Source organism: Sus scrofa, chromosome 6, assembly GCF_054392235.1.
Source record: "Sus scrofa isolate SSC_HxYL_T2T_F1_AM1 chromosome 6, Sscrofa_HxYL_maternal_Yorkshire_Landrace_v2.0, whole genome shotgun sequence".
In the NCBI taxonomy this organism is placed as follows: Eukaryota; Metazoa; Chordata; class Mammalia; order Artiodactyla; family Suidae; genus Sus; species Sus scrofa.
The window spans coordinates 101,745,974-101,760,126 of record NC_139388.1 but is presented as its reverse complement, the minus strand read 5'-3'; the positions used below and the strand labels follow the sequence as shown (position 1 = coordinate 101,760,126).

The 14,153-nt window shown below is 49.1% G+C and overlaps 1 protein-coding gene across 14 annotated transcripts in view; it reads left to right on the top strand.

Moving 5' to 3' along the window:
* The window catches only part of IMPA2 (inositol monophosphatase 2), a 49,875-nt gene that overhangs the window by 22,378 nt on the left and 13,344 nt on the right, over nt 1-14,153 (top strand). For 3 of the 14 annotated variants that reach the window (XR_014807562.1, XR_014807561.1, XR_014807560.1), the window contains exons 6-9: nt 5,101-5,209; nt 5,730-5,881; nt 6,922-7,033; nt 13,775-14,046. Coding sequence is in view for 8 of the 14 variants with exons in the window: in XM_084964126.1 (XP_084820252.1) it covers nt 5,101-5,209; nt 5,730-5,881; nt 6,922-7,033; nt 7,351-7,552 (575 nt within the window). In the remaining 6 variants the exon portion in view is untranslated. Of the gene's footprint in view, nt 1-8; nt 2,806-4,672; nt 5,210-5,729; nt 5,882-6,921; nt 9,689-13,774; nt 14,047-14,153 lie in introns of those variants that run through there. The other 11 variants (XM_084964133.1, XM_084964130.1, XM_084964131.1 and 8 more) reach the window with 9 other exon arrangements.

Here is a 14,153-nt window from a genome sequence, read left to right as displayed (position 1 = left end):
TTGCTCAGTGGGTTAAGGATCTGGCATTGCTGCGAGCTGCAGTGTAGGTCACAGATGTGGCACAGATCCAGCGTTGCTGTGGCTGTGGAATAGGCTGCAGCTGCAGCTCCGATTCAACCCCTAGCCTGGGAACTTCTGTATCTTGCAGGCGCAGTCCTAAAAAGACAAAAAAAAAAACTTAGTTTCAGAATAATGACAGTAGCCCTGCTACCAGCAGACGACCAGCAGATGTAGGGTGAAGGGTTTGGGTTGGGTCTTAGACATCCCACCAGATCTCTGAAGTGGGTCCTGCTCCTTTGGGTCCATGCCAGCTGAGGGTAATCACTTAGACACATTTGCCCCACTTTATTGTTAGTTAAGAAGGATTATTTTTTAAAAATTGGTTTTATTTTGTAGTCATGGTTTTTTTTAAAAAAGTACATTTTTCCAAAATCAAATCGAAAAACCAAATCAGTTCCAAACAGTCTGACCCCTGTCCTTGTCCTTGTCACCATCTAGGTAATCAGTAAAAACTGTCACCCATCTAAGATCTCTCAGCCTGTTCAGAAAATGTGTACTTCACCTTTCAGATTTAATACACCTGATCTTTGCAGCAGTGTCGTTCTTGAGCAGCCATGCATGTCCCCTGTGTGGGCATGCATTGGGACACTGAGGGTCTGGTCTCTGTGTGGTCATGGAGGCTCAGGGACCACCCTGAGGGCTCCCCTCAGCCCACTGCTTAGAAAGGCTCAAGGGAACGATAACCCCAAGTTCTGACGTGTACAGTTTTTACATTTCTTGCCTAAATGCCCACAGGATTATTCTCTTCTTTATAGAGTAATTCCAGTAGAGTATATTGCAGTGTTGCTTCTTCCCAGCCAGTTTTCCTGGGTACATCATGACACACCCTTTCAATAGGTAGCTTTTTTTAATTTTAAGAGTCTTCTTGAATTACGGTTTTTAGCATATGTTTGTTTCCTAATTATGTTGGTTTGTTTTTGTCTTCTGGGTCTCCTGTTACATGTCTTTTGGATCTTCTCTGCTCACCTTATCTATATGCCTCTTAAATCTTTTTCACCTTTTTCACTAGTTTTTTTGTTTTGTTTTGTCTTTTTAGGCACATGGGTGCAGCATATGGAAGCTCCCAAGCTAGGGGTCAAATTGGAGCTGTACCTGCCAGCCTGTGCCACAGCCGGGTTCGTTAACCACTGAGCCACGACAGGAACTCCCTTTTTCACTAGTTTTTTATTTTAAAAAATGTCCTCCTTTTCACCCTCCATTTCTTAACATAATCTATTGTATTTATTTGTTCTTTGATCCTTAAGTTTGACTCCCCCCCCCTTTTTTTTTGGCATGTAGAAGTTCCTGGGCTAGGGATTGAACCGGCAACGCAGCAGTGACCCAAGTGACAACACCAGATCCTTAACCACTAGGCCATCAGGGAACTCCACACCCTCTTTTCTGACTCTTTCCTAGATCCCCTTACCCTCCACACTGTTCTTCCATGGATTCTTCACTTCTTGCCTTGTGGACAAACCTTTGATCGTCTGGAGAGATGTTATTCTGCTCCCTATTCTCTCTTTTCTTATGATAATTGTGTGTGGGATTGAAACTTCATCCTTTTAAGTTACTTCTACCTGAATCTGGGTTCCTGAACTTTCCGAGCGGGGGAGGGGTCAAGTTCAAGACACTTTGTCGTTTCTAGCTCTAGAGCTCCCTCTCCTGTTGTGTTTGTGAAGTGCTCGCAGAGTTGGCCTGATTCGTGGATGTTTTAGTCTTGCTCCCTCCTCCACTGCTGCCCCGGTCTTCTCTCCTGATTCCGGTCCAGTGTATGGGGTTGGCAGCCAAGCGTTTCTGCTCAGTGGGTTCTGCCCTGACAGGCCACAGGACTGTGGGCCCCCCTTGCGGCCCCGCCTCACCCAGGGGCTCCTGGCGCCTCCACTTACTTCCCAGGCTTTTGGAAATTCTGAGGGTCTTCTGCTCCGGGTCCACTGGACGGTCGCCGCCTGATTTCCTCCGCAGGGCCTGTAGCTGGTGGTGGGTCATTCCACCCGGGTGCCCACAGTCGGATCGTGAATGTGGGTTTTGGTAGATGGTTCGTGTTTTTGCTCTCCTGGCTGCTCTGTGCGTGTCAGAGGTGCCTCGGAAGAGGCTAAACTACCTCGAGATTATGTAGATTTGCATGGCACTCTTTCCCAGGATTCTGCACAATCTTTTTTTTTCACTGTTACTTGGTTTTGAACATAATGTGTTGAGGTGAAGGTCGCTAACATAAAAGGGCTGTTGAAGTGGACATTCCGAGGCTGTCAACGTGTTCATCCCCCACCAGGGTCCCCCTCCCCGTGGGGCACTCTCTGGCTGACCCCTGCCCAGCCCCCAGCCTTCTGGCTGTCTAGTTCTGGAATTTTCAGTTAAGTACAGCCAATTTTACATTTTGTGTGAGGAGCTAACGGTCTGGAAGCATCTGGAATCGTGAGTACGTGACCCGTTGAAGGTGGTCAGGAGGGCTCCATGGTCAGAACCAGCTCTGCTCATTTTCCAGACTTTACTACGGTGCAGGCACCTCTTTCCTGCTCATGCCTGTGTCAGGGTGAAGGGAGGCCTGATAACTGGGCATCTTAACATTACTCCCCCTGAGAAAGGGTTTTCAAGCTGTTGGAAGGGAAGGACTTTTTTTCACCCTAAAAATTCTGTTACTTGAAATATATGCGGAGATGCCCTACTTCAAAACCCATTTGATTTTTTTTTTTATTGTGGTAAAATATATGTAACGTAATAATTGCCATTTGAACCGTTTTTAAGTATATTTCAATGACATTAATTACATTCACAATGTGCAGTCGTCACCTCTATTTCCAAATTGTTTGGCACTCCAAATAAACTCTAAACCCATTAAGCGATAGATTCCCATCTGGCCGCACGCCCAAGAAGTCAGAGTATTTTAAATTAAAAAAAAAATACGTATATTAGTATTCGATTAAGATCTATTATTAATTAAGGATAAAGGGTAATGCAAAAGTCATAGACACTTGGAGAGCTAGTCAGAAATAATCGTAATATAAGACAATGTTAAGTAGCAGGGATTATAATTTTGTTTCCTTTGTTTTCTTATCTGGACCAAATAAAAGAGTAGAAAGCATGTTGCCGGCAGGAGGCAGACCTCAGACTCCTGGCTCACCTTGGTCTCACTGAGAAAGAAGCACATTAGCCAGAGTGAGGAAGGGGGGATACCTGTGGCTGGGAGAGCAGGGCCCTGGGCAGACATATCTTCTCACAGGTTAAAAACCATGGGAAGAAGCCTTTTGTTTCAAGTGCTGGCTCAGCCCATTGAGGGTGGGGTCAGGAGGTGAGCTCTGGAGAGCTAACTGGGTGGTGTCCACCGGGATGGCCCCTCCTGTGGGCAGGGTCCCCTGCAGCCCCGCCAGTGCCATGGGACACTCAGCTCTGTGCTGGTGGCTGGCTAAGGATGGTTTAGTCCTGAGGGCGGGTAGCATGGTGTGGGGCCCGGCGGTTCCCAAAAGTGTTCAAAGTATAAAATGGGAGCTTCCATCTTCATTTGTCTACACTGACCTCTTCACAGTGGAGTCTTTTTATTTCAGACCTATAGATTGTTTTTATATTTGTTGTCACAGTGTGACAATTTTTTTGTACAGTTGGTTTTAAGGTCTTCTCTTGCCATTAGAGCCAGTCGGTTCCAGCTATTGATGTAACTGTAGCTGCAATTTTTGTGCAGGACTGAGAAACACAGTGCATTATTTGTTGCGGACTCATTGCTGCTAAATAACTACTGTCTTTTTATTTAACACAACAGTTGAATGCCTGAAGAAGTTGTAGTGGCTTTATTATTTGTGAATGCGTCTGTGTCTCCTCACACATTGTTTTACTGATGCATTTTTTGTTTGTTTTTAAAACTAAACTGCAGTGTTTCCTGGAATGTAAAAAAGAGAGAGAGAGAGAGGGAGGGAGCTTCCGATGTAAAAAAAGGGGAACTGGGTATAGATTCTGAGTCTCCTACCAGCTGTCTGGTCTCTGGTGGGAGATGACTGCAAAAGCCGGGTGGGACTGGCCACTGAGTGAAGTGATGCCAAGTGTTTTTCCTCCACTCCATGGAGAGGCTTTGATCTTGTGACTGAACACAGGTGTGGCTGATCCTGCCTGAGCTGCAGGGCCTGATGAGGCACAGCACTAAATTCGATGTGTTTGGACAAAGTGCTGTGACTTCCCTCCTCTCCCAGTGAGTCAGGTATTGAATGGGACCCAGTGTGACCCGAAGGCTTCCTGCATAGCCTCACCCCCTAATCCCCCCACAGGACCTGTGGGGGTGGGGGCGACTCCCCAAAGGGCACTGAGGCGGCCAGCAGTATCCGCCACCTGATGCCTGGATTATTCCTGGGGACTCTTTTCCAAAAGCATTGCTTAAAAGTCACCTCCACTGCAGGGATAGTTCCATCTTCGTCATCACAGCAGCTAGAGAAAGGTTTTGTTGTTGTTGTTGTTTTGTTTCATTTTGTTTTGTTTTTTGCTTTTTAGGGCTGAACCTGCAGCATATGGAGGTTCCCAGGCTAGAGATCGAATTGGAGCTGTAGCTGCTGACCTACACCACAGCCACAGCAACACCAGATCCAAGCCATGTCTGCGACCCACACCATAGCCCACGGCAATGTTGGATCCTTAACCCACTGAGCGAGGCCAGGGATTGAACTCGCAACCTCATGGTTCGTTTCCACTGCATCACGATGGGAAATCCTAGAGAAAGGTTTTTAAGGACAGATATATTTGATGAGGCATTTTTTTCCCTCCAAACATTGGACTTCCCAGTTCGGAGTCACTTTGTTTTTATTTGTGATCAGATGGTGGTGGTTCCTTGAGCCCCCAGACCCTTCCAAGTTCATGAAAAGCTCCCCAAAAAGAGAAAACTGGAAAACCTGCTACCTTTGTGTCTGAAACAAACAGCAGCCTTGAAGCAGCAACAGTTAGAGAGTCAGATGTGGATTCCACTCTTCACCGCATGGCCCTTTTCAGCGCAGCTGAGGGTGACCCCGGATCTGAGAAGGAACGGGAGATTATTCAGTGAGACCCAGCACTTGGTTTCTCTGACCTGGGGCACTTCCTTCCATGCAGACCTCTCCAAGGCCCTGGTCTTGACGGAAATCGGTCCCAGGCGCGACCCCGCGACTCTGAAGCTGTTCCTGAGCAACATGGAGAGGCTGCTTCGCACTGGGGCGCACGGGTACATGCACACTTCCACCCAAGGCCCTGGGTGGGGGTGAGAGATATGCGCTGTGCCCCGCGGGAGGCGGGCCTTGGGAGCTGGAGCCCATCAACCCAGTGCGCCCCTCTCTGCCCTGTGTGCCCAGAGTGCAGTCGTCCCACCCACCCACCCCTGCCTCCCATGATCTGGTGGGGTCCCAGGGATGCCAGCAGCTCCATCCCCATCCTCCCCCAGACCTGTGCTGTGACAACACACACACATGAGACCCTTTCATCCAAGGTTGTTAAACTCCAGAGCATCCAGGCTTAGTCCTTCCGCCGCACTGGCCACATCTCAAGTGCCGCAGCCTTGGGCATTGGTCACTCTGCACGGTGCTGAGCAGCCCATCACCGCAGAAACTTCTCTTGGACAGCATGGCTCTGGGCTCGGGGTTCAGAATCCAACATTGAGAAGAGGCCCTGTGCCTCCCTTTTAGCTCCTGGGCCCCTCCCTGCCCTGCAGAGGGGATGCCATCCAGTGCATTTGCCCCCCCCACTAGCGTCCGAGTCATCGGCAGCTCCACCTTGGCGCTCTGCCACCTGGCCTCAGGCGCTGCAGATGCCTACTACCAGTTTGGCCTGCACTGCTGGGACCTGGCCGCTGCCACTGTGATCATCCGAGAAGCAGGCGGCATTGTGATGGACACGTCAGGTAAGCCCCAGCCCTCAGACCCTTGGTCTCCGGGGGAAGGACCACAAGACAGACCAGCGACACCCCAAACCAGCATCCCCTCCTCTGCTGACAGACACCCGAGGGAGGGCAGTGGTCCAGGTGCCCTGTTCCTCCCTGCCCAGCTCTGTGCTAGGATAGGAGGCCGGGCAGTGATTGTCCCAGCTCTGTGGCAGTCTTCTAAGCACTTATGCCCCAGCCCCTCCAAAATCCACCAAGACCACAGAGCAGGCTGGGTGTGCCCCAAGGTTTTGGAAGATGGATCTGAAAGGTTGCCTGTTCCTCTGCCTCAGAGCCACTGTGCACAGTGACCAACCCCATGAGGCACGGAGTGGGGTAGAGTGGGTGGGGTCCAAAGTGCCCCCCACCTGGGGCTTTCCACACAGCCTCATCTGACCTGATGTCCCCTGTAGGGTCAGGGGACTCCCGCACTTAGTCCCTAACCTGTGCAGAAATGCTGGGCTCCCATTTAGCTATTGGGCACAGTGGGCCTTTTGCACCTCGCCTGCTCCCTTTTCACTCCTCTGGAAGGCCTGGTGGGGCTCCAGGAAAGGTGAAATTAAGAGGCTCAGCCTTAGGCTCAAGAACGGGCAGGCCTGGCTTGTGTTAAAGATGTGGACACACACACACCCACACACACACACACACCCCCACCCGTGTGCTGAGGTCCATCCTGCCCCAGACAGCTAGTCCCCAGAGCAACTGCATTGAGGGGCCGTCAGCAAGCCCCCCTTCAAGACCTACTGGGTCCTGGGAGCCCCCCTGCAGCAAGAACTCCCCCCTGTCCTGACCTAGCGTTCTTTGAATCTCAGGCCTGAATGCTGGACCTTAAGCCACTCTCTCCCAGCCCAGCCTCTGAGTCACTGCTGGTCCTGTAGCATGGACAGAACCCAGGTTGGGGCAGAGCAGGGATGAGGCTCCACCCCTTCGGGCCACCTCCCACCTGGAGCTGCATGGCTGGGCTGTTTGGAGTCAGGCGCCCCCTTCCTGACCCAGGCACCCTCTCCTCCCTCTGTCCCCAGGCGGCCCCCTCGACCTCATGGCTTGCAGAGTGGTTGCTGCGGGTACCCGGGAGATGGCAACCCTCGTTGCTCAGGCCCTACAAACGATTAACTATGGGAGGGACGACGAGAGGTGAGGGGAGCAGACGACAAGGACACGCCCCAGGAGCTGGTGAGGTCCCCAAGGTCAAGTGTCTCTGTATGAGGCCACATCTCAGCCTCAGCGGGAACCTCTCTGTAATCTCAGTAGCCTTGTTCAGGTCAGTCCAGCCCTTACTGGGCTGAGACCCAGCTCTCATAGGACGCGTGTATTGATGATGTAAATCTCAGGTAATAAGGCTTTAAAACTGCTGTTCAGGCAGACTTGTTCTCAGCGACAGCCCCAGGGCACTTCAGAATGCAATAAATCAAACAATGATGCTCTGCTCGTGTTTCCCTCAAAACCCACAGGCTCTTTAGGGAAGTAAACATATTACAGCCCAGAGCTGACCTGTTCACTGTCTGCCTGCCGCTGTTGATGAAAACAACATCATTAACAATCACGTTAGTATTTAAAATCCAAGATTTTTTGCTTTGTTTTGTTTTGTTTTGTTTTTGTCTTTTTGCCATTTTCTTGGGCCGCTCTCACAGCATATGGAGGTTCCCAGGCTAGGGGTCAAATCAGAGCTGTAGCCGCTGGCCTATACCAGAGCCACAGCAACGCAGGATCTGAGCCACATCTGCGACCTACACCACAGCTTCGAAACCTCATGGTTCCTAATCGGATTGTTAACCACTGCGCCACGACGGGAACTCCTAAAATCCAAGATGTTGATCAGACTGACGAAAGGCTAACCAAAACCAGGTAGACCTCTAAAATGCTGTTGTTCTGTGATCGGTTTAATGAGGAAAAATTGGAAACTATTTCCTGGGCCTTATTTTTGTCCTCTTTAGGAGGAGGAACTATCTATAACAATAACTGATAAGGATATTCGCTGGCTGGCCACGTGTCTTTTCTGAAATTTAAGGATTGAGAACGTCAGTCTGAAGACAGGAGGTGCCACCCCACACTTCACCTTCTCCCTCGTGTTCCTAATTTGCTGTCTGCTCTAATGACAGAGTTTGGAGCCGCCCTGGCACCTGCCATCTCTGGCTTCTAAACTACAGAAGTTGGCCTATAGAGTGACCCCAGGCTCTTTCACCAGACCAGCCTGCTGACCTTGCTCTCCACTTCTCACCAGACATTGCTGGGTGTGCCCCCGTCTCCCCGCACAGGGCAGGTGCACCAGGCCCCACTCACAAACGTGGTGGACCCAGGGGGATTCCCAGGGGACTGTTCTCTTTCAGAGTCAATTCCCCAGATGCCTCACCTCCCCTACCCCTGGAGTCACTGGGTGGTACCTTAGCTGTCTTAAGGAATGAATTTTCTGATCTGAATGGGGGGGCCAGGTGAGCCCCCGAAAGGCACACAGTTCAAGGGCCTAGACATGTGAGGACTCACCACCCTCGCCATCAGCAGCTTCAAGATTGATCCAGAAGGAACTCCAGGAAAGAGGGAAGGAGGACAGATGTGAAAGCTGAGGCCCAAGTGTAGGAGAGGAGGTGGGTTGTAGCAAGAGAGTCCCACGTTCCAAACCCAGGCGTGCAGGTCGTGGTGTCCACAGGCTGAAAGGTGGGGGAGGGACAGGACCACTGGCTCTGGGCTGGAGGAGAGCCCAAAAGTATGCGGTTCAGAGGGAGAGGGGATTGGAGGCTGGGAGACGTGGTGCCTGAAGGGATGTGATTCCAGCCTCCAGGAACAGCTGATGTTGCCACAATCTGGACCTCTCCAGAGCCTGATGTCATGTACAAGCTCACAAACCAGCAGATATGTGTGAATGGGGTGCCGTCCCAGGGATGTCACCAGTCCACCCGCTGACAGCCTTGGCTGGAGTCTTCAGTCAAAACAGGGTGTGGGAGGGGTGTTGGGGGGGAAGGACAGCAGGCAGAGGAGGGGCCCACATCCTGCCACCTGGAGGTCCCCCCTGCCCTCCCTCAGGGTGGGGGCCACGTGCCAAGCCAGCTGGGGCTGGAGTCATGTGTGGTGCAAGAGGGTTGGTGCCATGGCTCCTGGCTGTCTGGAAGTCTGGTCCCTGGGCACATGGACAACCTTTGCTGTCTCTTGGCTTGGAATAGCCTCCATCTGTGTTTCTTCACGGCCTCTGAGAAAAGCCTGAGCTTCTGCTCACTGTGCTGCTGCCGTGGATGTCCATCTGTTACCATACTGGCTGGGACAAATTTCCGGTCAGTAGCAAGGCTGATGCAGAAAATGAAGGAAAAGGTCTGGGCCACCCTGGTTTCATATTTTGAAAAAACATGCAGTGTCTGTGCAGCAGTGTTCACAACTCCCCCAAGGGGGAAGCAACCCAAGCCAGTGGAATATTATTCAGCCCTAAAAACGGTAGGAATCTAGAGGACGTCCTGGTCAGTGAATCAGACCAGACACAAATGGGACCCCATTTATATGAAGGACCTAGAGCAGTCAAATTCATGGGGACAGAAAGATGGTGGGGGCCAGGGACAGGGGAAGGGGATTATCGTTTAAAGGATATGGACCAGCTATTCTTCAATACATTTTTTTAATTAAAAAAGAATAAAGGTTATGGAGATTCTGTTTTGCAAGAGGAAACTGTTCTGGAGATCTGTTGCACAGCAGTGTGAATATACTTAACACCACTGGATGGTTTGCTTATTAAAATGGTTAGATGATAAATTCTATGGCACGTGTATTTTACCAAAAATAAAAATGTTTTACAGTTATTTTTGAAAATATATGACTACCAGTCATACTGTTCTCTTTTTTACAGCATATTTATGTACCTCATATTTTGCCTTCTCTTTTATTTAGATGTAGTTTACATGCAATAAATCACATCATTCTTGTGTGTGGTTTGATGCACACGGACCACTCCAGTCTTTCACTATAAGTATAATATTAGTGGTAAAGTTTACAGGTTTTTTGCTGTTGTTGTTGAGGTAAATTCACATACCATAAAAGTCACAATTTAAAATTTTACACTTCCATGGGTTTTAGTGTATTCACAAGAAATACAGAAAGAAATCCCATAATCCTTAGCAGTCACTTCCATCCTCCTCCCAGCTCCAGCAACTACTCATCTATTTTCTGTCTCTCTGGAGTTGCCTGTTCTGGATATTTCTGCCTTATTCCACTTAGAACAATGTGTTAAGGTTGATTCCTCTTGTAACAGGTATCTATCCTTTATTCCTTTTTTTTTTTTTTTTTTTTGGTCTTTTTGCCTTTTCTAGGGCCGCACCCACGGCACATGGAGGTTCCCAGACTAGGGGTCAAATCAGAGCTGTAGCCGCCAGCCTATGCCAGAGCCACAGCAACGTGGGATCTGAGCTGTGTCTGCGACCTACACCACAGCTCACGGCAACGCCAGGTCCTTAACCCACTGAGCAAGGGCGGAGATCAAACCCACAACTCATGGTTCCTAGTCAGATTCGTTAACCACTGTAGCCATGACAGGAACTCCTATCCTTTATTCCTTTTTATGGCTGAATAATATTCTGTTGTATGGCTCCATCACATTCTGTTTGTCCATTTATCACTTGATGGATAGTTGGGTTGTTTCCACTTTTTGCCGTTATGAGTAATGCTGCAGTAAATATTCATGTACAGATTTCTGTGTGAACATATGTTGTCAACTTTTTTTTTGCCTGTAGACCTAGGAATAGAATTGCTGGAGTACATGGTAACTCTTGGTCTAACTTTTCGAGGAAGGACCAAACTCTTTCCACAGCAGCTGCACTATTTCACATCCCCACCAGCCATGTGTGAACCTTCCAATTGCTCCACATTGTCAGCGACCTTTGTTACTTTATGTTGGTTTTGTGTTTGATGTTAGAGCCATCCTAATGGGCGTGGCTTTGATTTGTGTTGACAGCCTCCCTGTCCCTTTGGTTTGCGTTGCCCTCCCCCCGATGACTAATTGTGTGGCGCCTCTCTTCACGCTGATTGGTCATCTGGACATCTTCTCTGGGAGTGTGTCTATTCCTACCCTTTGCCCATCTTTAAACCAGGTCCCTTTGCCCATACTTTTATTTATTTTTTCTTGGCAGTGCCCACAGCCAAATCCCTGGGCCAAGGATCAAACCCACACCACAGCAGTAACCAGAGCCACAGCAGTGACAACATGGGATTCTTGACCTGCTGAGCCACCTGGGAACTCCTGCCCATATTTTATGGTTGAGTTGTGAGGGTTCTTTACGTATTCCAGACACTAGACCTTTATCAGATTTATGACTTACGAATATTTTCTCCTATTTTGTGAGTTGTCTCTTTACTTCCCATGTGAGCGTCCTTGGACTCATGAAAATGCTTCATTTTGATGAAGTCCAGCATAGTAGGTGTTGTTTAGACCCCCCCATAATCAGGCTGAGAACGTTCCCTTCTAGTTTCCCCAGAGTTCTTATCATGAATGGGTGTTAATTTCATCAAACGCTGTCTCTGCATCTGCGGTAAGGATGGTTTTTCTTCGAGTCTGTTGATGTGGAGAATGATCTGGATAGATTTTCAGATGTTGAAACTGCCTGGGAAGGTCATGACCATAGGGTGAGCCCCCTTCCTGTGTCTGCTGGCCATCTGCCCGTCTCCTGGGGACTGGCTGCCCAAGTGCCTTGTCCACTTTTTTTTTTTTTTTTTTTCCTTTGTCGGACCACATTCACAGCATATGGAAGTTCCCAGGAGGCTAGGGGTCGAATCAGAGCTGTAGCTTCTGGCCTACACCACAGCTACAGCAGTGCTGGATCTTTAACCCACTAAGCGAGGCCAGGGATCAAACCCATATCCTCCTGGATACTAGTCAGGTTCATTTCCACTGAGCCACAACAGGAACTCTCCTCATCCACTTTTTATGACTATCAGTTTATTAGGATTATTGTTTGATAAACAGAACATTTTAAAATGTAATGAACTCCAACTTACGAAATTTTTGTTTTGTACTGAGTGCTTTCTGTGCCGCATCCAAGTCTTTGTCTCCCCTGAGGCTGCAAAGATTGTTTCCTGTTTTCTCCTAGAAAATGTATGGTTCTCATTCATACTGAGGTCTGTGATCCATCTTAAATTCATTTTTGTGGCTGAAGTCCCTGAGATGGGTCCCAGGTTCACCTTTTTTTATGTGAGTACCAGATGTTGCAGTCCTGTTTGCTAAAAATACCTCCCTTCCACCATTGGGTTGACTTTGGCACCCAAAAGTAACACTCAGGTGGTGTTACTTTTCTTTTAATAATGTTCTATAGGGCGTTCCCATTGTGGCTGAATGGGTTACGAACCTGACTAGTATCCATGAGGATGCAGGTTCGATCCCTGGCCTTGCTCAGGGGGTTAAGGATCCGGTGTTGCCGTGAGCTGTGTTGCCGTGAGCTGTGGTGTAGGTCGAGGTCCCCACGTTGTTGTGGCTGTGGCGTAGGCCAGCAGCTGCAGCTCGGATTCTACCCCTGGCCTGGGAACATCCATATGCTGCAGGTGTGGCCCTTAAAAAGAAAAAAAAAAAAAAACCATAATTATTTGCACAGAAGGAACTAACGAGCATTCTGAGCTAGTTTTTTAAAATCAGTGGCCAATTCATATTTGAATTAGTAATTCATGCATGTGGTTTAAAAGACACAAAATACAGAGTGTGCCCAAAATGTCATAGATAAAAATTAAATTTTGTTTCTATCTCCGCCTCTCATATCCCAGTGTTCTCCACTGAGGCAAATGCTCTTAGTGGGTTTTGAACAACTTAAAAGTCAGGCTTCACGTAACCCAACATGGAGATGCTGATGGAGGCCTGTGAGTGTGTGAGTGTGAGTGTGTGTGTCACAGGTTCCAGGCATGGCCTGGTGTTACAAACAAGTCCTCACTCCTTCTAAGGGTTCGTTCACCTGAGAGTTAGAAGCAGCACCTGAGAATACTTGGCAGGCCCTGTTTTCATCTCTCTTGCTCCCTTGTGTAGGTAAAGAGAAACATCGTATGCTAAGTTTGAAGTTCACACAAAAGTGGAAAGCAATTTTTTGCTTTTTTCCTGGCTTTTGGACAATATTTCTGGGCAAATTCATCAGATCCATATACCAAATGAGTTTCAAAAATTGCAAATTGAAGTTCCCGTCGTGGCGTAGTGGTTAACGAATCCGACTAGGAACCATGAGGTTGCGGGTTCGGTCCCTGCCCTTGCTCAGTGGGTTAACGATCTGGCGTTGCCGTGAGCTATGGTGAAGGTTGCAGACGCGGCTCGGATCCCGCGTTGCTGTGGCTCTGGCGTAGGCCGGTGGCTACAGCTCCGATTCAACCCCTAGCCTGGGAACCTCCATATGCCGCGGAAGCGGCCCAAGAAATAGCAACAACAACAAAAGACAAAAAGACAAAAAAAAAATTGCAAATTTATTAGGGCAAAAGGTGGAGGGGCTCAGGATGCCAATAATAATTTGTATACATTTCTTAAAAAGCAAACAAGTATCACATGTAGTGTTTCAGTACTGAATGCAGCCTGTAGACAGCTTGTATCGGTGGCCTGATTCCTCCTCCCTTGAGCCGTCTTCCCTGTTGCTCGATCCTCAGGATCCCTGCCCCGTCGCAGGTTGGCTTTGGTTATAAAGAGGAAGGTGGGTCCTGGGTGTTCCCCAGGAACAGGGCAGAAAGGATTCAGGTGTATTAACAGAATTTCCTTTCTATGAAAGCTGCTCCCTTTCTGAATTCTTGGCTGCCAAATTCAGACACATGGTTTGATGAGTGTGCTACTAATTCACAAAGCGAGAGCTGCAAACACATGCTCCATTAATGGCTCTCATATAAATCCTCCTGAGCAGTCAAAACTTGGCCCTTTCACACAAGTGCTTTTTGTTCTGGCCCCAGTGCTGCAGGCAAAGCTGGGCTGCCCCACCTGGGAAGGAAGCATCTGTCCAAGATCACGTCTAATGTCTTAACCAAAGGCACTGAAGGCTGAGCCTCACAGTGGAGGTGGCTGGGGACCACGAGCCCTGGGAGGAGCTTGGACATGCAGAAGCTGAGGATTGTGTCCTCCTCCCCAGGCCTCCAGTCACTGCACCTCATCCATCCCCTAAGACACTGAAGCCTGTCAAGGAAGACAGGGAGCAGTGTCCACTTGGGGCCACCCAACCTGACAGGTCAGTGGGGGCGGGGCATTCCTGCCAAGTGGAAGGGGCGGTGCCTGGGAGAATAGGGTGCACGCTCCGGACAAGGGGTGGCAGAGAGGGAGGCTGGGACACTGCAA